This window comes from Excalfactoria chinensis, chromosome 3, assembly GCF_039878825.1.
Source record: "Excalfactoria chinensis isolate bCotChi1 chromosome 3, bCotChi1.hap2, whole genome shotgun sequence".
Lineage (NCBI taxonomy): Eukaryota > Metazoa > Chordata > Aves > Galliformes > Phasianidae > Excalfactoria > Excalfactoria chinensis.
In genome coordinates this window covers 98360254-98382528 of record NC_092827.1, presented here as the reverse complement: position 1 = coordinate 98382528, position 22275 = coordinate 98360254, and the positions used below count along the sequence as shown (strand labels likewise).

At 45.1% G+C, this 22275-nt stretch overlaps 1 protein-coding gene across 2 annotated transcripts in view; it reads right to left on the bottom strand.

The window, feature by feature from the left end:
- The window catches only part of MEIS1 (Meis homeobox 1), a 93528-nt gene that overhangs the window by 34076 nt on the left and 37177 nt on the right, over positions 1–22275 (bottom strand). For both annotated transcript variants that reach the window (XM_072332422.1, XM_072332421.1), the window contains exon 8: positions 11997–12142. In XM_072332422.1, the coding sequence (XP_072188523.1) occupies positions 11997–12142 (146 nt within the window). The remainder of the gene's footprint in view (positions 1–11996; positions 12143–22275) is intronic.

Below are 22275 nucleotides of genomic sequence, written 5' to 3'. Positions count from 1 at the left end.
AGAGGGGATTTGGGGTGTGTGGAGTAAATGCACTCACCATGGGATCAAACCAGAGCAAATTCAGTCGATGGTACTATTTCTCCTGCTGCTCAAGCCCAAAGTTGCCTCTAACATATGCAAACTCATTTCCTCCCTTTTTCCCTCTGATGATTCACCCCACCGGTTCACTCCATCATTTTAGGTAGGGGGGAAGTGATGAATGCTGCTGAGTGCCAGGTTTTTTTGGTGCAAGATGAATAACCCCAAGGAGTTGCACCGAGTCCCAGGCTCCTGTCAGCCCTATAATTGATGATGGTTCCCCTGTAAGGGGTGGGGACTGGGACACATAACTGCTCAACAGGGGAAGTAAAGGGAGTGAATTGACTCAGCAACTATACCTTTTACGGAGGCTTCTAATAAGAATAAACTGATTACTGCCAAATGTACTTTGGCATCGCAGAGAGGAGGAAAAAAAAAACAATCTGCTCAAACGGAATAAAAGCAATACCAGAAGTTTCTACTAAAGTGAACTTTTAGACTCAGAAGCATAGCAGTGTGTTTTGACCAGGGCTGCTTCTTTCTGAGCTGCCATTAGCCGCTAAACCAGAAAATGAATTTGCAGCCTTAAAATGCAAAGCTGAATGCCACAAAATGATGGCTATAAAGTCAGCATATCTCTTCCTAATCATCCAGGGTGACAGCAGGCTGACAAGGCAAGGATATGGCAAAACCTGCAAGAGGACAGACTACAGCCACCATGCAGATTAGCACCAGGCTCCGGGCGAAAACATTTCACCTTGTGCAATACTAAATAAATCAAGGAGGCCAGTGAGGGACATCAAAACGAACAGGTAAAGATGATGTTTGTCGCCAAGGCAAGAAGAAGCCACTGAGGCTGGTGCTGGGAGCGATGTGCATTGCTTCTGTCAGCAGAGATTTGGCACTGCTGTGCCACCAAGGGCCATGAGCTCGAGCAGCCTGTGAGGACACTGCCCGGCGGTCCCCGTGATGCATTGTCACCATAGCAATGAGGCTGGATGCGGGCAAGAGACAAGCTGCTGTCACCACTCGGCCCAGCCTGGCAGCTTGTAGGACCAGCCTCCCTCCTGCACAGGGCCCAGAGTAATCACCGGCCTGCCGTGAGGGCTGCGGCCAGCCAGGCATTGCTGCACAACAGAGAGCCTTTGTTTCACTCCTCTTTGTGTGTTTTGGGGAAAAGGCAGAGGAAAGTGAGGAAGGGAGAGATGCACAGTGGAGAAGCCGGCAGTGGCAGGGCACACCAGGCTGCCTGCTTCACACTGGGTGACTGCATCCCACCGCCCACATTGCCATGGATGCTGCCTGCATGCTCTGCCACCCCGCTGCTACCAGTGGAGGACAGACAGCAAGATGGCTTGCACCAGCCCTCTCAACACTGGAAAGCCGTCTTCTAGCAGGATTCCATTTCAGCTGGCTTCTGTGCTATGTTTACCAGCGCTCTCATGCACTGCCTGGCTATTCTGAAGCAGACACAGCAAGTCACACTGAGCCACTCTTCAGCAGCGAGCGAAGAGCTTGAAAGTTCAGTGCTTGAACACTTCAAAATCTGATTTACTGTTCCAGGGAAACAAGCACGCAACTCATCTTCCAAAGCCAATGCAATGCGTAAGAGCAACTAAACTGAAACATATAAATCCCGTATATCCTTAAAAATATTATTGTCTGTAATTTAATCTAACAATATTTCGAGGCCTATAACCTTGCACGCAGAGGCAATTTCCCAAGCATTAATACTTAAATGGGTCATATGCACCACATCTGTCATTCTGTCCTGAAGTCTATGAGGCACAACCAAGACTCTGCAAGCCTATTGATTTTTCTAGCATTTGCTTTAATTTACTTAACCATTGAGAAATCCATCAGTACATAAAGGGCAACTGTCCATTACTGCCTCATTTGCAGACATTCTTTCCCCTCATTTTTTTGGTAAATATTTCCTCTTAAATCGCTGCGTGTTTACAGTATAAAAATGAATCCAGAAAAGTGCTCACACCTGTTTCTGTTCAGCAATTGCTGCACTGAGGTATATGTAATGTGCTTAAAGATAGAATAAATATCTAGACATTATTACATCTGTGTGCAAAGGGTGGTAAATTAGATCCTAATTACATTAACAGGGATTCTGCCTCCCAGCTTAAATTTTACATGAGCACTCTGTAAAAATCCAAAAGCTCTGCTGTGGTTTCTTTACGAGCTGGTGATTACAGCTACTTCCTATGCGGTCACTAAATATTCTGTTTACAAATAAATGAAGAAGCTTTGAGCCAACTTGCCAGGGTAATAATCCGTCTTTTTTTTTCCCCCAGCAAACCTTTACCACATACGCATGGCAACAATCAGAAGCCCTGGCTTCATCTAATTACTCTATCACATAATTTCACAAATTGCCTTTCCACTGGGGAGCCAAGTGCAAAACACGCTCACAGTGGGATTTCAGGCAGCAGCTTTCATTTACTACTCATTTCTTGTTAAATTAAACACAAAAACACCAGTTGTGTGAAAGAAGTCAAAAAAGAATGCTTGCAAATGAGTCAGACAAGTGTATCTTATATTTATACCATTCGCACAAAATAGCTCATTGGCAAGCTGGATTTTTAATGGCACCATTACAGCCTTTAACCCTTTTGGAGCCCTAGTGAATTTTTGGGAACATCAGACGTAGAACCCAGGCTGGTGATCTCTGAGATCATGCCATCCCCACTCACGTCCAGGTGCTGGAATGGCAGCAGGCAGCACCTCGCCCCACAGACCCATTGGAAAACATCAGTGGCCACCAGGCACCCACCAGTCCCCTCTCTGTAACTTGAGGTCCCAGTTAAGACTTTGCATCACCGTATGCTGCAGACGACTGCCTTGCTACCGATCCCACATCTGACCAACCCCTTCATCTACATGGGTTTTGGAGAGAATTTGTCCCACAAATACCCAGCGCCAGTGCGTTACAGCCATCAAATACAAGGGAGGAACAGTCCTACATCTAAATCAAGTGCGATTTTAAGTGCACGTAGGCACAATTCACATCTCACTCCACTGCATCCCCAAGGTGCAGAGAAACCAGCGGGACCGAAGGGCAAAGGGACCCAGAGGGCCAGAGCCCTGCTAATTATCTGCAAGCTAACGAGGCAGGATTTTAGTCTGCCACTGAGGAGCATAGATTATTTGGAAAATAATTGTGGCAAGTGTAACGTTGCCAGTGGAAGTGAACCGGAGGTTATGCTGCTCTAAGATGACATTTTTACATCAACAAGTACAAAACTAAAACAAGGCCATTAGTAATTAAAGCTGGTCCTTTTGTAGCACCGGAGTCAGTAGGTCAGGTACCGTTTTACATCACAAACCAGGCCTTTATGGCTGTAGATTTGCCAGTATTATCTGCACAGGGAGAAGAAAACATTAGCAGCAGCTGTCTGTGTGCTTCCACACTGAAAATCCTATTCATCCAGACAGGTGGAGTAATTTTAAAGCCAATGTGGTGCAATTTTCATGCAACTAATGCCACTGTTTACTAAAACACCACCATTACTGCTGTTTATGAAAACATTACTAAAATTGCATTTTATTCATAAGAATCTAAAGATTCGGGTTGTTACCAGCTTCAAGATGGATCTGCCCTGGTGCAGCTCATGCCCACCGTATCCTCCAACCCAAGGTCACCACTCAGGGGCAAGGCTGGACATGACACATAGACAGGTTCTGCATCTCTGAGTGACAAATGGGTGGCTGCCATGCAATGAAGAGGAAATTTGCCTGCTAACACTGTAGGAAGGCACTGGGGTGTCAGGTGTTGGCCTGATGGAGTGATGCCTGACAATGAGATCCAAGGTTTCTCCTCTCTGCCATTCCCATGCACAGCACAACCTCCTGTGCTCATGGCAAATTAGCAGGGCTCTGCCCATGGATCTACTGGTTAACTGGATGCATCTGGTGTTGCATTTACCTTCCTGCAAAAATCACCCAGGGACCCCAAAACCTTGGCTGATGTACAGGCAGGTGGCCTGGAAAGAAGACTGTCACTTTCAAGTTGCCATGATAGAGCAGAGTCTAAACGTCCTAAGATAAGGTCTGCTCATCTCCCTCTGAATTTAATGAAATTCCTCAAAAAACATCCTGTATGTATACCCTGAGCTGACCCCCATTTATCAATGTCAGAACACCTCACTTTTTGCATCAGTGACACAGAGCATCAGAGTAGGAGTAAGCTTGTTTTGTTTTCACATAATTCCAACATGTTTTATGCTGCACAATTTGGATTGAAAAGGGTCGGCCAGGAGCCAAGAAAGGAATATTTGTGCTATACCTGATGTGTGAGAAGCACTTTCAGGGCAGAAGTTTCTGGTTCATAAAACAGAAGACCCATTGGTGAGTCTTGCAGACCTTGCCTTATTAAAATGATGGCCCACCACTGAAATGAAACGAGTCCTCTGCAAAGTATTATGGGTCTAAATCAGGAAATGATGCACGAGGCAAGGTAAATTAAATAACTACATATTAACTTAAACTCTTTTCTGCCTACTTAGCTTCCCTCTACACATATACTTAGCATTGCTCTAGGTTTGAGGGTGAGGAGCTAGGACTGCAAACGTGGCCTGATCGTACACTGAAAAGTAGATTTTTCAGCTGAGTGTTGTGGGGGAAAGGATAAAACTGTTTATGGAAATATCAACTTGCCATCAAGAAAAAGAATACTTTCCACAATAAAAGTTTTCTCTGGGAAATTTCAATGGGTATACGGTAATCATAATTAGTTAACATTAGGAATAAGGGCTTCATGGATATATGCAGTATCAGTGCGGCAGCTCATTCAGCCATGGGTTAAGTTCATGCAAACAGATGTAGGATATTCTATGCCAGAGCGAGGGAATGAATCTTACACAACTTTATGTACCACTTCCAAATCTGAGCCTATCTGAAAGGCAGCTTATCTTACACCGCAGATTAACACATCACATCAGATATGTGCCCAACTGGTGTGGTGCCTCATATTTTGGCACTTCACCTGATCTGATTAAGTCACTCACTAGCTTTCACTGCTGCTCTACGAAACTCCTTCAAGACTGAGGAGATTGCCAATAAAAAATTAACACTGGCACTTATATACATAAGCATATCTGAGAATCAACACAGACTCTTTTGTAGCAACTGTGTCAGAGGACAAGCTAAACAAACAACCAATAATGAACAACCGAGCCCATGAATTTATCCTCATTTCCTGCTCGCAAAATGCTTGCCAAGATACTCTTGTTTCCTTTGGTGTACTTAGTGCTGCAAATTATTTGCCAAAATATTTCTGTGGATACTTCCAGATTTACAAATAGGTGGGCAGATTTTTCCCTTCCCCCCCTCCCCCACCTTCTCCCCCTTTAAAATGTGCCACACAGATTTCAGCCAGCAGTTCAGACCGCAGCAAGCCAGTCAGTCTCATTACATCTTTCTGTCCCCTGACCGAAGGAGGTTAATTTTCAAACCTGAAGTTACACACGCAAAACATCAGAGCTGCAAATATGAAAAGAGGAGAAGAGGGTGGAGAAGAAAGCAAAGCATCTCGTGTTGACTTAAAAATTCTTAATACTGCAAACATTCTTGCTGGTAAACTCATTTCTGAGAAGATTTATGCAAACAAAAGGAGTTCCAGTACAACCAGAGCAAAGTATAATTTAACATCTGAATTAATGTTTATCGTGTTTCAGCTTTTCAGTATTCCCTTGCTTCTACTCAGATGCGAAGTTCTCCTGGTGTGTAAATACTAATGCATTTCAGCAGCTTCCGAATAATTCATATTCTTTAATGTGTTGGTGGCTTCCACATCAGTACAGCAGTGCCTCCAAGGTGGGAACTGGAGAACAGATGAGACGGCCCTTTGCCAATCTACTCACTCTCTCTAAAACGAAGGCTAGACTGCTAGCTACGCTCTGACATCAACTAATACACTGCCCCGGATCACTGCTCCTCCCAAGGCCCACGAGGAACCTGGGATGAGATGCTTCTACTCTGTAGCTGAAAACAACACGGTGGCTGCCTGCATCAGAAATGAGAACGAACCATAGATCTTGACTACTAGATGTTACGACCACACCAAACTCCTATACAGTAGAAGAGCCTAAGTGAAGAAACCGGCTTCCTCGAAACGACTGATTAAAGGAACCTACATTTTTCTTTTCTGATCTAAACCCCAAGGTATGTAGTGCAGCTCAGAGCTGGCAATTTAACCATCTACAGGACAGCAGATCTCAACACATGAGCGCTTTCCAAAGAATCATGCAACTGGAGCAACAGCAGCATTGCCAAGAGTAGCACCTCTCCAAAACAAACAAAGCAAGCAAAAAGAAAAGCCAACCCAACTATCCAACAGTTTTCTTTTGAAGTTTATCTTTTAATACTAGCAAAAAAAAAATCACCTATGCTATAGAAAGGGGATGGTCCATGGAGACTGGACAGCAGGCCAAAGCAACTCATTTGAGGCAGCTACACATAAGAAGAAATAATACTTAGGGTTTTGGCAGCCCACATGCTCCATCAAACTCGAGGGTTAAGAAGTGAATTCAAACTGAGTTAACCAAACCTTGTTTGTCCTCCTTTCTGGAGCTCTCAATTCAATTCTGACAGAGCCTCAGAATACTTATCCTCCCTCACGATATCATTTCCCATTTTCTCCTGTTAAGGACAACTGCCACACGGCTCCATGGCAGAAGGGATAGTCAGCAGACCAGACTCCTTTGCTATGAGGCACTGCCATCAACCTGCAGGATGGGTTTGCTCTGGGGACAACCTCAAGAGCCTGGCTTTCCCAGGAATTCAGGACAGCTGGCACTTGCAGATGGGGAAGAATGATTTTTACAGTTTTGCCCACAATAAAATCAAGTGAAAGAGGAGACTTGCATATTTGGGATAAAGGGGGGTGGGGGGTGGGGGGGAGAAACCACCCAACAACCCATTCTAAGTTCAGTATATTGAAACCTGAGCCCTGTTACGCAGATGAGCTGCAGGAGCTCGCTGGCATTTTTCAGACCAAGAGCCAGTTGGTGCAAGATGGAGGATCCCTTTAAGTAGAACTACAAGGAAAGTTTTTCGGGGGGTGTTTTATTTGAATGCCTCCAAGCCCTCCAGTGAGGAGAACAAAGAAAACCTTTGCTGTTTTTGCCAGTGCTTTCCCCTTTTTATGCTTCCAGCAGCCTCGTGCTGTACCCATCTGCCCTCTCGCTATAACCCTCCCCAAACACAGATGAGCATCCAGCCAAAGGAGTAGGGGCTGGGAGCCAAATTCATGCCCCGCTCCTCCCAAAGCAAGACTGCAGAACCCTGGAGGTCCCAATAAATTATTTTCTACAAACACCAGCTTTGCTAGATAGATTGCATATTGCTCATTAAAAGCTATCTTGCTTATCAAAACGGCGTTGGCTGTTAAAATAGAGATGCAAAAACACATAGACACAGCATGGAAAAAAGAGCAGACTTTTTTTTCTCTTTACCTTAAAGTCAGCGTATTTCAGCTACGTCTTTTATTTCCTGCCCTGTCTCCCGTTTCAGTAAGATTTAACCTCTCAAGGAAATGGCTTTAAATGCAGTTAAAAATAATGATTAAATTATGGGATTTACATGAAGGAAATCCTCGGCCCATTCATGTTTCTAAATCATGGTAATTTGTTTTTTAAAAGGTGTTTGAAGTCCTTGAATCTACCTCTTGGCACCATTAAAAAAAGAAAGAAAGAAAAAGAAGCTTATAATCCCCTAATGCACTTAAATAAAGCCTTCAATAGTTTAAATTGTTATTAAACATCTTTGGGGATTATAATTTTATGGGTTTGTCGTGGGGTTTTTTGTTGGGTTTTTTTTTTTTGCCTGATTAGATGATGAATGTGAAGATCATCAAATACTCATCATATAACAAACTAATTACATCGTATAATCCCCCAAATGAGGTTTGAATTCCAACAATTTAAATTAACCTGGATTTAAAACGTGCAGAGAATTCACAATGAGTGGACAAAACACTGAAAAAACACCTCCCCTCCCTCCCCCCAAACTCCCTCTTAGCTTTAAACTGAAAGGTGCAATTGCTGAGACAAAACCAGAGCACGGGCTGATGCAGAAACTAATCCTGTTGCCACAATTACATTTCCATACATCTAGATGGAGGGAATTAATTTTTCTTCCTACCCTTCCTCCAAGCTTTCCCCCCTTTACTTCTCAATCCCTGCCGAGGGCTATATGTTACAATGAAGAGATCTGCTTGAAAAAAATGGTGGCAAGATATGAGTCCTGAATGTAAAGTCATCCAAAAAGTAATTTAAAAAGGGGGGTCTGCAACATAGAATCATAGAATTACCCAGGTTGGAAAAGACCTCGAAGATCATCAAGTCCAACCACAGCCTAACCATAGTAACCTAACACGCTGGGCAACCCTTTGGAGCCCAGCTCCAGCCCCGGACTGCTCTGCCCCGGCCCCTCTGATGGTATTTGCTGCTCATCCAATCCCACCCCATAAAGCCCACCTCATTTGGAGCTCAGCTTCTACAGTCTGGGGACATCCTAACCTCTTCATCAAACTATCAGCAGCCTTTTTAGCTCTTTGTTTTATTGTTGTGTTTTGTTTTGGGTTTTTTTCCATGGTAATTTTATAATAGCTTTTCACTCCAAATTCATAGCATTCCCCTAAAACCTGATTTCACAAACATCAAAATAGACAGGCTAGTGTAACAACCTACCAACATCAATCTCAACAAGTTCCACCCCTATGCTTTGCCTAACTAATGGCCAACCTAGGCAGCCATTCCAACACTTTGCCTAACTAGTGGGCCAACGTAGGCAGCTATTCCAACACTTTGTCTAACTAATGGCCAACCTAGGCAGCCATTCCAACACTTTGCCTAACTAGTGGCCAACGTAGGCAGCTATTCCAACACAGACCTTAACAAAACGTGGGTTGGAAGAGCAATGATGAAAAAACAAAACCCACAAAATGCTAAGTGTAAGCCCGGCCAGCATTCCTTGTATTGTTTTAGCTGATTTTTGTTGTTGTTATTCTCTGGGGAACAGAAAGGAAGGCAATTTGGCTGAATTTATCCCCTGAAGTGTTTCAGAGCATACTGCCTGCATCCACAGAGGACAGCGCTTGACTACCCTTTGGGCATACGTCAACTCAGCTCTGCACATCAGTCAAAATAATGGGGGGCTGCAGCATGACACTGAGTGGGAGCTATTGCCCAAACAGCTCAACAAGAGGAGAGGCGATGGCCTCGCGTTTGATGCTTTCTTCAATAAAGAAAAAAGATTTTCCTCCTAAGTGGAAAATGAGAACTAAGGGACAGACCCTAGGAAATGAAGTCAGTACGCAGAGGAAGACTTAATCGTCTTTGAGATGGAATAACTGCATAGGAGGAATTAAACCAACTTATACACTTTTAAAAGATTGTATTAGAGCTCCATTTCTTTAAAATCTTTCCAAGCATTAATCATTAGTATGACAGACGTAGCAATTACTGTCTATTTTGTTTAATTCCATGCCGCTGATGTGTATTAATATTATAATTGTGAGAAAAAACCTTTTGCCTTTGAAAAGGAGTGCTCCTAAATAGCAGCCCAATTAGGAATTAGCAGAGGCCAAGGGGAGGCTGTACCTCACCTTTAACCGCTGCCTGGTTCTCCCCTGCCATTTTGCAGATGGGAAAGCAAAGGCAGATTAAGCACAGGGGCCAAAAGGGAGAGATCCCTTGCCATTGACACTTACAGGCAGGTGAGCAGCATAGCTCTGCCTGCTTCCCACAGAAGAACCTCTGGATCCCTCCCTGATGCTGATGCCTGATGTGGCACCCTGTGTCCTGCTGGAGTTTGCATGCTGGGCTTCAGCTGCAGGAAGGACAGCACCCCAGGCAGCTCGTTCAAGGTGCTGCATTGCTCTGGCACTAACTGCTGAGCTGGCTCTTCCCATGTTATCAACAGGCTTGCTTGGAGGACATCTTCCTCTACACACAACACTCACTGCTCTTCTGAGCACAAAAGTTCTCTATCTAGGGGGGTTCCCACCTATGCAAGAGCATTTCAGACAGCAACATGGGCTTGGAAGAGCCTTCAAGATTGTCCAGCCTTGTTTTCTTTTGGGGGAACTATCCATAAGCTCACCTACAGTAGTTTTGTCCCAAGATCCCAGATGATGAAGGTGGGGAATGCAAACTGGTTTGGCTTTACTGAGCTAACTAGGCAAGCCTGGAACTGCTTCATTGCTGCCAGGAGAAAGAAGAGCTGCCCTGCACTAAATTTGTCTGCCCCACCTAGCTGGGCTCCATCTGCACAGGGAATGGTGAAGTTTTAGAGGTAAGCTGTATCCTAGTGCTGTAAGGTAGCACACACAGCAGCTGCACTGTGCCGGTCCCAGGGGTTCTACACATGAGCTCTCCAGGAGAAGAGACCACCTTAGCAGTACGCGGCCAGGCAAGTTCCACAGGAACCCTCCTCTTTTCTTTTGCACACCGTTACTTCACAGCAAGAGTGAAAAGCCACTCGCACCCAGCCTGTCTGAACTGCAGAACTTGCAGGGCATCTTCTCCAACCCACACCTGAACAACCTGCAGCCAGCCAGCACAGACACTGTTGGCATCCCCGGGTCATCTGGGAGGGAGATGCCCCTACAGCTCATATCTGTCTGCTGGGAGGCAATGGCCTGTCAGCTCATCTCAGGACCTACAGTCGAGAAGTTACTGTGACTGCAACAAACCAAAAGGGACCTCAGTCTTTGGGAGCAACGCACTAAATGAGATGGGGTTAGGGAGCTGGCAAAGCTGTGACATGGCTGGCCTGGAGACTGGAATTAAACTGGGGACATTCAAAGCCCTCCCTAGAGTCAGAAGAGGAGTGCTCAGGCACGAAGGTTCATTCATAGCAACTTGGGACAGCACAGGGCAGGATTCCACGCCTGATCCCCGTGCTGACAAGAGTCACGCAGATATCTGGTTTCTTGGCGCAGTGGGGGGACGAAGGGACAAACTGCAGGAGCACGGTCTCAGCTTTAGGATCATGCCCTTGGCTGGGCTCCACAGGGCTGGACAAGCTGGCAGCTGCTAGTGTCACCCTGTCCCTACCTGGGGGCCAAGATGAGAGGCCAACACTGCTTGTCACCACTGTCTGCAGGGCACAGGCTTCCCTTGCCCAGGCCTCACCCCACTAGCACAGAAAGCAGGCTGGAAATCTTGGGCCAAAGGCTTAAATCCCCACAGTGGATGACAACACAGCAACAGATCACCAGGATTTGATGAAAAAGAAGAATGGCATTAGAAACACTTTGCTAACATTAGAAGGAGTAGGATATCATATAAACTCTTTAAAGGAGCTCCAGCATCCAGCTTAACCTTGCACACCTGCCCAGAGCTTTTCATTTCTAATCCCAGAAATAAATACAGGTAGCTGTGGCAACAGAAATAGCTGCTGATCCCGCCCACCCCCCCACCCCTCCCCTTGATGATGTTAAATGCAGTGGTAACTTACACTCTGGGAATGAGAACATCTCACCGAAAAAAAATTACACTTTTCTATTAAACCAGATACATTCAGACCTTTCATCGTGAAGCTTCTGACAAACATGTGAATAAGGTCTTTGTTTTCCCGTGCTTTGTTTTTAGAGCTCCCCAGTTATTTGCCGCTGCTCTCTGCTCCAAAGCAGTGATTCCCATGTCAGCTACCAGGAGCTGCAGTGGGCAGGACCGGGTTGCCAGGTTGGCAGGATAAACTCAGCCACATTTTGTGGTGACATCCCGTTAACAACTGCAACTCCAACCAAAAATCTAGAAACAACACACACAAAAAAACACCCCCAAACCATAAACAGATACGCTCCATGCTCCTCCCCTGACAGCTAGCAAATGAGGCAAGAGCTCCACTCAGAAAAGTTCCCTGAGCTGCCTGTCAGTAACATCATTGCTTTCTATGACTACTACAACTATGACATTTCCCATGTTTTATTTTGCATACGTGATCTAGAGTTCACTTACTGTTAGATGCTGGAACAGCCATGCCCTCATGATATTTGTGGCTACTTTGGGAAAGATGCCACGCTTTTTATGTCGCTTTTTGTCCTTATCTGGATCATCATCATCACCTGTGCTGGGGGAAGCTACACTGTTGTCCAAGCCGTCACCTGTAAATATAGTGAATCAAATTTTGACTTATGCTACCTTTATATACTTCAGCCGAAGCCTGGCTTTGGGTATAAACTGCACGAATATTTAAATGAGGTATAAATTCTTTAACATTGTAATTCACCGGGGGTTGAAGGGTCAAGGGGGAAAAGACATGGGGAGAGGGAGGGTCTCAGGCCTGTGTCAGCCCAGGTCTGGGTTATCCTAAAGGACAGCGTGGCCGTTTCTGCCACTGGATTCATCAATGTAACCCAAACAAAAAGTGCTTTATTTATTTTTATTTTTTATTTTTTCCAATGCATCCCATTTGAAAAGGTGGGAAAGGTGGCTTTTCTTCACATTGCATCACTTCCCCAAACTAATCCCCATCAGCTACTTTGGCTGAAATGGCAATTAGGAAAGCATTGATGCTGTCCCATCCCCACGCCACGTGTGAAGCTGGGTGCCACATCTCACCCCGGGAAGCAAAAAATTGGGTGAATACATCTCTCTTGCAATACCAAAATCACTCCCCAAATTCACAAACAACCAGAAGATTGGCACACCGCTTACATTAAGTCTTTTCTACGTGTCCAACTTACCCTGCCTTTTTGATGGCACACGGGTAGCTAACTGGCCTCCCCTCTACCCAGCCTATAGAAATTCATACTGGGATAAGTAGGTACCAATTTGACATACACTGTAGGAATTAACACCCAGCTTTGTGCTGATGCACCACGTCAGTGCAAGGTGTCTGCTGCTGTTCAACAACAACTGATCCAGAATGAATCTCCTCAATGCAGGGAAGGTCTTAGACACATCTCATCACATTAGCAACATGTCTCCAGGAGCACGTAACTGCACAGCAGCCAGCTCTGGTCTGGGCTGATGGGCTGGCAGTCAGAGCAAAACTAAAAGTTGCAGCGCTCAGCCTGTTTGCAAATTCGCATGCAATTTTTGCTTCAAACACTGAGAGCAGTTTGTAAGTCCACGCAGAAATCCAATCTTTTCACTCTCTGCGCGTGAACTGAACTATAGAGCCTGGCTTCCAAAGACATCGCATTCATAGCAGCGTGGAGCTGTGATGTTATTAAGCAAGTGGTTTTGACACCCTCGGGCAAGAATGATCAAGGAAGTCATCTGAATGGGGCTAAATCAAAACTAACTCTGTTACCAATCAAAAAAAGCTCATCAGCAACACAAAAAGAAGGCAGGCTGTCAAAATCATGACTTGTTAAATAGCTTTCAGCGCTTAAAAAAAGTTATTATTAGCATTATATTTTTAGTACCTTCCTGACCGTGACAGATTTCTAACTGTCCTTATGACTTGGGCTGTGTCTTTAATGAGATGGTAACCTTAAGTAGCTATTGACACAAACAGGATTTTTACGAAGAAATCAGATATACGATAAATTCTTTGAAAGCTGGGTATGTAAAAAAATGGGGGCTTTTATACAGAGAAGCAATTCACCATATAAAATAATAATTCATAAAAGAAACATGAGCAAAGGAAACAACTCAACAGCATTTAAAATTCCATGGGCTAATCCACTTCTGTCTGAGAGAGGCAAACAAGGAAAAGAAAAGTATTACGCATTCATTGATTAAAAATGAAAAGCTTCTAACCTAATGACACTGCCTTTCACCACCTCCCTACAATTGTTGTGTGTGTCTCCCCCCCCCACCCCTTATATTTTTAAAGCACACTCTCTCCTCATTTCAAACCCCCTTCAGATTAATTTAGCAGGCACTGCCTCGTGCCTGATGGGAGGAGGACTCATTGATAATTTATGGAAATATCTACTATAATCCAAGGGAGATGACTTTTTTCCAGCTTTGTGCATCAATAGATAATCAAGGCCTTAAAGCAGCCTGAGCTTCCCATTACCTCGGGCAAGAGAATTCCTGAAAGCATGCCTCCGGGGCACCTGAATTATATCCTCCATTAGGGGAGGAAAAGCTTTCTGCATTCCACCTATAACACTCCCCAGAACCTTTCCTGTTTATTTCTGCTGTATGAAAGCAGAAGCATTAGGAACAGGATTTTTTAAGTGAAGACTTATGTAGATACAATGGAGAAACCTTTCAAGCGCGAGCCAGATCACCTCCTTCAATCCCTGGCAGTGACCTATCCCAAATAAAAGGTTTCTGTTACATCATTAGCTCAAGCCAAAAACAGCCTCGGCTTAATGCACAGTTTGTTCTTCCTACTGTTTTTAGGCAAATACTGCTACTTTACTCCCATCTGGGAGGGAAATTACACTGCTGGGTTGTAATCTAAGACAAGATTTTCATTGGAAGCAAATGCTTTCAATCCAGTGTAAATACTGGTGCATGTTCAGAAAAGCCTAAAACAATAAACCCTGGCCCCGTCCGACCCAAGCCAGAGAAAGTGAAAGGGAGGGAGAGGATAACAAAGCGCCCGGCTATCCGAAAAGCAAATTCTTCTCTAGACTTTTATAAATTGTTTAACCTCTTCCACTTTTTTTTTTTTTCTTTTTTTTTTCCCCAGATTGAAAATTGATCCCGTAAAGACCGAACCGCCGCGAGAAGTCTAAAGGGTCGATTGTGGATTTTAGCATTTCCATCTCCTTTTGCAACTCGACACGCTCACCTCCACGAGGTCTCTAGAGATGCAGCTTCCCCCCCCCCTACTTCCCCCCCCTTTCCTCTTTTTAAAGCTGGCTGAACAAACTTGAGGAGCGCTGACCAGCCACACGGTAGCAGCTACGGACCGCGTTTGTAAAATGTCAGCAGTGACTTCGTTCCTGAAGTTGACTTCTCCTGCCGCCAAATGAAGGCAAACTGAAAAGGTGGAAATAATCATAGAAATGATGCTAGTCCATAAACAAGCTTACAGCCTCATTAGTATAGCGGGAGGCTCCGCTGGGTGATTTATGCTTGTTTTGCTGATGCCATGAGGAAATGCCATAGGGCAACTTTAGCCAGCTGCTAATGGTTTCTGACAGCTTCTTAGCAACTAGTGCAAGCAACGCTGTAGCGTTTGCTAGTGACAGAAACCGAAAATGTCATATTATCTGCCCATGTGTCACGAAGTCCGTGTGGCAATTAACTAGTAGGCCAGTGACTGAGGGGCCAGAGGCTCTTCAAAATGGCCCGTGGCTATTGGGGGCAGAGCAGGCTCACTGCTCACGTCTGAGTTGCACATATGCACGCCATAACGTGGCAAGCCAGGCCTGGCCACAGCCATCAGGGCACGGATGGGCTCGGTCCTTCCAGCTCCTTTGTCTGCGAGGTGCTCCCTGTCACCCCTTCCTTAGGCACTGTCAGTGAGATCGCACTAATCTGCCTCTACACGATGGCTGCAAACGGCGTGTTAATAGACAGCACCCCATCGCCCAGCTCTGCTCACCCAGCTGACGTGCTGGCTGTGTTTCATCTCTCTCACAAATGAGCCTGAAAGGATTTGGGGCTGGTGAGGCCGACTCGTTGCCTGTCGGCTTGCTGGAAGCACAGCTGCTCAGCATGGCAGCAGGACACCATAGAACAAGCTGAGGAGGGCCTTGGCTCTGCGCATACCCAAACCACGCGCTATACGTCAAACTGTCAGACCTTTCAGCGTGGCCATTCGTCCTTCCAAATAATATTTAAGAATTGTTTTTACTAAACTTTATAGGCCACGCTCCAGTGGAAGGGGCCAACTGACAAAGAGAGGAATTTGTCCTCCAGTTCATCCATGGACGATTTGGTGCGGGACCCGGGCCCATCCCCATGGAGCGCGGCAGGTGACCTGTGGCAGCTCCTGGCCGGCCAGGCAGCTCGGATTTCAAACATGCTGTCTATTTAAGCACACCCAGGCATTTAGGCTGCGCTATCTTGTTCCTTTCAAGAAGGGATAAAGCGGCATTTATCACATTCAGGCCACTGAATGGGCCAGGCTGGCCATGCCAGCAGGGCCTCCTCCCTGCACAGCCGCCTACTGCGACTTCCCCTCCTGCTCTCCAAAATCTGGAGGCAGAACTAGAGGGCAGCTAAGTTAGAGCCTCTCCCCGAGCCATTCACGCTCTCTTTGTTGCAGGTGATCTGCTGGAAACCTTTGTTGGCAAAATAGGTACTTGTGGAGAGCAGTGCTTATGCTTGTACACCGCCACTGCTGCAGAAATTAGGCAGTGACTGGAAAACTTCTCCCTGGGCTTCATACTGAAACACAGTTCAACGTCATGGACTGCAGTGGTGTGAGGGTGGGGAGAATGGCATAGCCAGGTCACAATCCTGACTCACGAAGGCCGGAAGGTCAGGTGTCTTCAAAACCCGACCTTCAAGCACTTGCAGGTGAATTGCAGGTGAACTGGTCCACGTGATAGGGTGGTCTCCTGGATTCCAGGGAAACCACTCACCTGCACCAAGCCAAAAATGGTCCCCAGGCTTCAAGGGCTTGGGTCTGTCAGGAACAGACAGTTGCGTCCAAATGAAGTGGCCATGCAGCACAATGTGGTGCTCACACGGCATTGCCCATAGCCTGGCCTGGTCGTTGTCTATCCTGCATCCCAGCACACATTTGATCAGGAACTAATGCCTTCCCATGTGTCTCTTCAGACCAAAAACACCATTCCTTTGTCTCAGTGGTGAAGAGCAGAACATTGCTTTCCCACAACAAGCATTTTCACCAGATGTAGCAGGTCATTTCTCACTGCCTGCAGCCCTGTCCTGTGATCAACCTGTGTCTGCAGTACAAATATACCACATAAACGCATGCCACTCTTACAAAGCCTGCACCCCACATCTTTGTGGTGAGCACTGAAGATGCAAGATCCATCTGAAAGACTCAGCTTGAAGGTTTGCACATACTTTCATATTCAATAAGCAAATACAATCTAAATATCCACTGTATAAGAAGCATCTGTACTAAGTTTTATAGACCATACTCTAGTGGAAGTCTGACTGAAACTACTGACTTCTGCACTAGAATTGGATGTTTAACAGCACTGAAGCACTGCAACACACCACCATCTCAATGGTCTTTTTTTTTCTTCATGGACTTTTTAGTAGAGTGATTAAAAAAAAGAAAAAAATTACTAAAATTTTCTTTGAAAAGCACTTAGATATTTGGCTAGCAGGAGAAATCCTATACTGCTTAAGCCAAATATCGAACCATTCACTGGCCAACCATAGCTCTGTTCCTTTCTCATTTAACCCCTTCAAAAACCCAAATGGTTTTAGTAACCTTCTCAGTTGCTGAAAAGCAGGATTCATTAAGAACTTTGAGGAGCAATATAATCTACTATGAAGTTCTAAGTGGCAAAACGACTTTCTGTAACCTTTCTTCAATGCTATATGGTAACTTGGAGTAACTATTATAACCTCTGCACCTTTGCAGATATACATCTCCAGTTTGTTGTGTACCCACACATCCACCACACCGACTCTCCACCAAGCAAGAACAACTCTACTTGTGAAGTGCAGTTTTCCTGCAAGGTACAAACTACCAGCTCTCAAAAAACAGACCCAGGGATGCAACATGGTTTTTGAAGTAAAGCCAGAGCAAGAGTGGAAGGAACACACCGCAACCTGCTGCTCATGGACTTAGAACAAGAACTGCCATTTCACACCACCACCAAGTGGAGTTGGGCAACCAAAGAAGAACATGGAGGTTTTGGGAGTTGTTGTTTTGCTGTTTTTTGGGGGTGGTGAGTGTGCAATCAGTTTGGCACACTTAGCAAGCTGTAGAGCAGTCCCAGAAAGGGTTTACAACGATGGAGGTCTGCTTGTGAATCTGAAACATGGGGCTGACAAGGGACAGGCTTATTTTTCCTTATTCCTTTAGGAAAAAGCCTTCTCAAATATACTTAATAAAAAGTTAATGAGGAGCAACAAGATTGAAAATGAGCGCTAGCAAGGAATACTATTGTGCTTTAGTTTGCACGCATCTCTTAAGGAGATGCACTCCATGTTTCATGCAAGCGTTCAGCCCATGACATGAGCAGTAGGAGGTTGTCAGTCACAGGTAGTATCCATATTTACAAGATACTAAAGGAAACAGTTGCAAAAATATCCTACACAAATATTCATAGATGGAATAACCTGGACCAGAATAAATTACATTCTGCCATTTGACAAATTTTCAAGGTTTTTTTTTTTCATGGAATCATTGTACTTTGTTCTCTAGAGACAGGAGCACCTTCTTCTAGTAACTCAATCCTCCTTTTTGACTTGAATTCCCTTCAGGCAAACAACGAGCAAATTAGCTGTCTACACAAAGGGTAAGAACAGCATTGATGAATTTGGGGGGGGGGTTGGGAAGAGGGGGGGAGAGGTTAAAAAAAAAAACACAGATTTTACTCATTTTCATTTGTGCAGCAGCTTTTTGCAGCTAAAACTAAGGAAACCTCTTCTTCTGCACAATGCAGCACTTCTTAATAAGGTTCACAAAACTCCACTATTATGAGCAAGATATTTCTGGAGCCGCACATCTACGCTCCATATGAAATATTAAAGAGAAAGCAGTTCATTGCATGGGAAGCAAACAACTTTCTGCTGCCAGCTACAGAAGTTTACTTTGAGCAATTGGAAGCAAATACCCTACAGAAGAAGAAAAGTATCGGGTTAAGCAGAAAAAAAACATCCTGCACCAACAGTGAGAAAGCTTAAATCGTTTGCTGTGTTTTTCTGTTTGTTTGTTTTTACCTTAAAGCTACCATGGAGTCCCAGCCATGCCTTGGGAAAAGCTGCTTTTCAGCCATTCTCTACCCTGTTTGAATATGGGTCTTTTTTGAAACACATTCCCTCCGACCTCAGCTGGGCTACCCAGTCAGGGGTCCCACCAGCTGTGTTCTCCATGAATAGTCACCATGCACAGCTTCCACGCAGGTGAATTCACAGCTGGTTTCATCTGGGCTCGCTCACTTACGAAGCAGGAACACAAAAAGCATCAGGAGCACAAGGCTGCTCTGCCATGGGGGAAATATGCCCAACTAATACCCTGAATGGTCACAAGGTCAACTTCTGCCAATCTCTACAGCTCCTGAACAACTGGCTCAACCTTGGTGTTCCTCCAGCTCATAGGGCATTCATAGGACTGAGCACAAGCAGCTATAAGAAGCTCAAAAGCAAAGATCAGACACATACTAAGTATAAACTGAGGGACGTTTTATCTGTGGAAACAGTTCATTATAGCTGAGCATTTAAACAGGCTTCCTTCCCTAAACAGAGTTAAACTGCCCTGGGCCCTGCCTGCATGTCTGCTCTAGAGATGATGCTATAGATTTCATGCTTTACAACAGGAAATATGTGTCAAACCTTTGACACTATCCAAACCATTGAAAATTAGGTTTTTCTATTGGGGAAAAAAAAAAAAACCAACAAAAAAACAAAAAAACATTTCATTGCTGGCTGAAATGAACTCAAACGCTTATGTTTGTTGAGCCAATCTAAAGCATTTTCTTTTAGGCCAATTCCAGGCAAGCCAAGGCCAGCACAAGTTGCAGTATGCCCTGCGGGAACTGTAGCTCAGATGCTGTTTGCCCCAAATTCTCTTTTGCAGGACTGGATCCCATATGTCACAGGAGTCGTATGATCATAATCAACAGGAGAAAAGTAGCTTAGATGTGGAACGGGCAACTTGACATCCATATCTATCAAGCCCATGTGAGACATTTCCAATTGGAAGTTCCCACGTGTTCTGTTTCAAGTGAAAAAGTTTGTATGCAATGCATTTTCTTCTGCTTCTGCCACCCACAATTTGAAATAGTAGTAGAACCAATACATTCTATTTCCCCTGCCTCTGATCCATCAGGAACATCTGACAATGAAAACTAAGCATGATTAAAAGAAACCTGGCATTAAGCTTCCCTTTGCATGCTATGGCAGCACTATACACTCCCCAAAATATAGTGGTCACTTTGTGGCCATTGAGGGCAGATATAAGAGAAATGAGCACAAACAACCCTGCTATTTTCCCTTTTGTCTTTTGACAGTAACATCTGAACTACCATTGCTGGTGCTTCCAAAAAGCATCCATCAGCTCACACAACATCATAAAGATCCATTTGCAGCAACCAATTGCTCAAGCAAATTCCGCCCACTGAAACATCTTAATTGGGCAATTAGTGAGTAGACACCTGGCTCTGAACTTAAGCCACAAATTATTCCTTTCTATCTAAAACAAGAGGAAGATCATTTTGATTTGTTTTGCAAGGTTAATCCAAACTTCCTTCTGAGAGAGTCTGCTGGTTCCCAGTGCAGGAGCCCATATCTCACAGTGATGGAAAGGAGGGCAGAGATGAGGGTTGGCCCCATGCACCTGGAAGATCCTCTTCCACAGGTGTACTGAAGTCTGATGAGTCAGATAACCGTGTGGTTATCATTAGCATTAATAACACTTGCAATCTTGGCTGAGTGGATGGCTTTGGGACTCCCTCCACCCAGTGCCAGCACTGCCTAATATGCTCAGGAGCCTCCTTTAATCTCCAAAGACAAAAAAAACCAAAACCCTTTGTTATAGCACACATACAACCAGTTCAGGAAAACACCTTAATTACAAAATAAGCATCTGTCTCCATAACAAAACCTTTATGGGGAGAGTGTAGACAGAATGAGTAGCGTTTTTCTTATGCTCCTTGCTGCCTGGTGCTCTAAATCCACTCTCTTGTTCTTCCAGCAAAGGCCGCCGCTCTGGAGGGCCCATGACAATAGCAACGGCTGCTCCTCTGGAAGGAGGTGCAGAAGCCAAAGGGAGATAAGTAGATTTGACAGAGGCAAAGCTCACACCAAATTTTCTTCCACTTGACTGTCCCTCTCCAACACAAAAGGCAAATCTACTCTGATGAGGTGGTGCTGAAAAAGGGCTACAATGGGAAAAACAAACCTGGAGCCAGGCACTACTAGGGCTGCAGCCAGCAGCCAACCCTGCTCCGCACAACAGCTGCAGGCAGCGAGCCTGTACCAACAACTGGGGTTAGAAATCCCCCGTTTGGGTCAGATGGGATAAAATCTCAGAGCATCCAGGTAGGAGGCATGAACCAGCCCCAGTGAGAGGCCTGGCCACCCTGCAAGGCTGTAGGACCTCCTGGAAGAACAGCAAGAGAGGGTAACTTTCAACCATACTCAGCTAAGCCGCCTTCTTGTTGTGACCCAGGATTAGGCATCCCCACCAGGCAGCTCAGTCCTTCTGAGTTAGCTCATCCTCTCTGGCTCCAGCTTAACCTGTTCATGATGCATGTTCTGGCTTCATAGAGAATCACAGAATGGCCTGGGTTGAAAAGGAGCAGAATGACCACCTAGTTTCAACCACCCTGCTATGTGCAGGGTCACCAACCACCAGACCAGGCTGCCCAGAGCCACATTCAGCCTGGCCTTGAATGCCTCCAGGGATGGGGCATCCACAGCCTCCTTGGGCAACCTGTTCCAGTGCGTCACCACCTTCTGTGTGAAAAACTTCCTCCTAATATCTAATCTAAACATCCCCTGTCCCGTTTTAAAACCATTCCCCCCTAGTCCTCTTGCTATCCACCCTGTTTCCTGTGACTATCACAGCTTCTGGTGTTTTGCTGCTTGTCTTGCAGTGCAAGAAAGCAATATAGTTTAGAGTGTTTTTACTGGCTTGTTTAGTCCAAAAGCTAAACAAAAAGCAACAAGTATCTTAGAAGGCCCCAAACATGCAATGAATGGGAAAGCTAAGTCAGATCAATGCTAGACAATTAAAAACTTCACCTACATATCACCCACAGGTGCACATATGCCTCATTTTTACCTCTTCATCTTCCATCACTATACACTCTTTGACATTAGGAACCTCAGTTTAACCTGGAATAGGCAAACTGATGAGAAGAAAAGAAAAAGCTCCTGGCACAACCTGGCATTTGAGTATAATTTATATTCACTACATCTAATGGCATCACCAGCAGGAATCTGTTGTGAGGGGGATGGAGGAAGGGAGGGAGGCAGACTGGCCATCTCCAGGTGATTCCTCTTTTGAATCCACTTCTGAGCCAGCATTCAACCAAAACCTCACACAAAGCTCAAAGCAAAGACAAACCATAGCAGAAAGTCACACAGTGCCTGAAAAACCGAACCAGAACAAAGCTTAAATATCCCCCAAAAAGCAAATCAAAAGGCTTCATGAGAGCGCATTTTGTATGAGGACACACCATGTAGGTGCTGCTCCCATTCCAACACCAACACCTTCCCTGTGTCC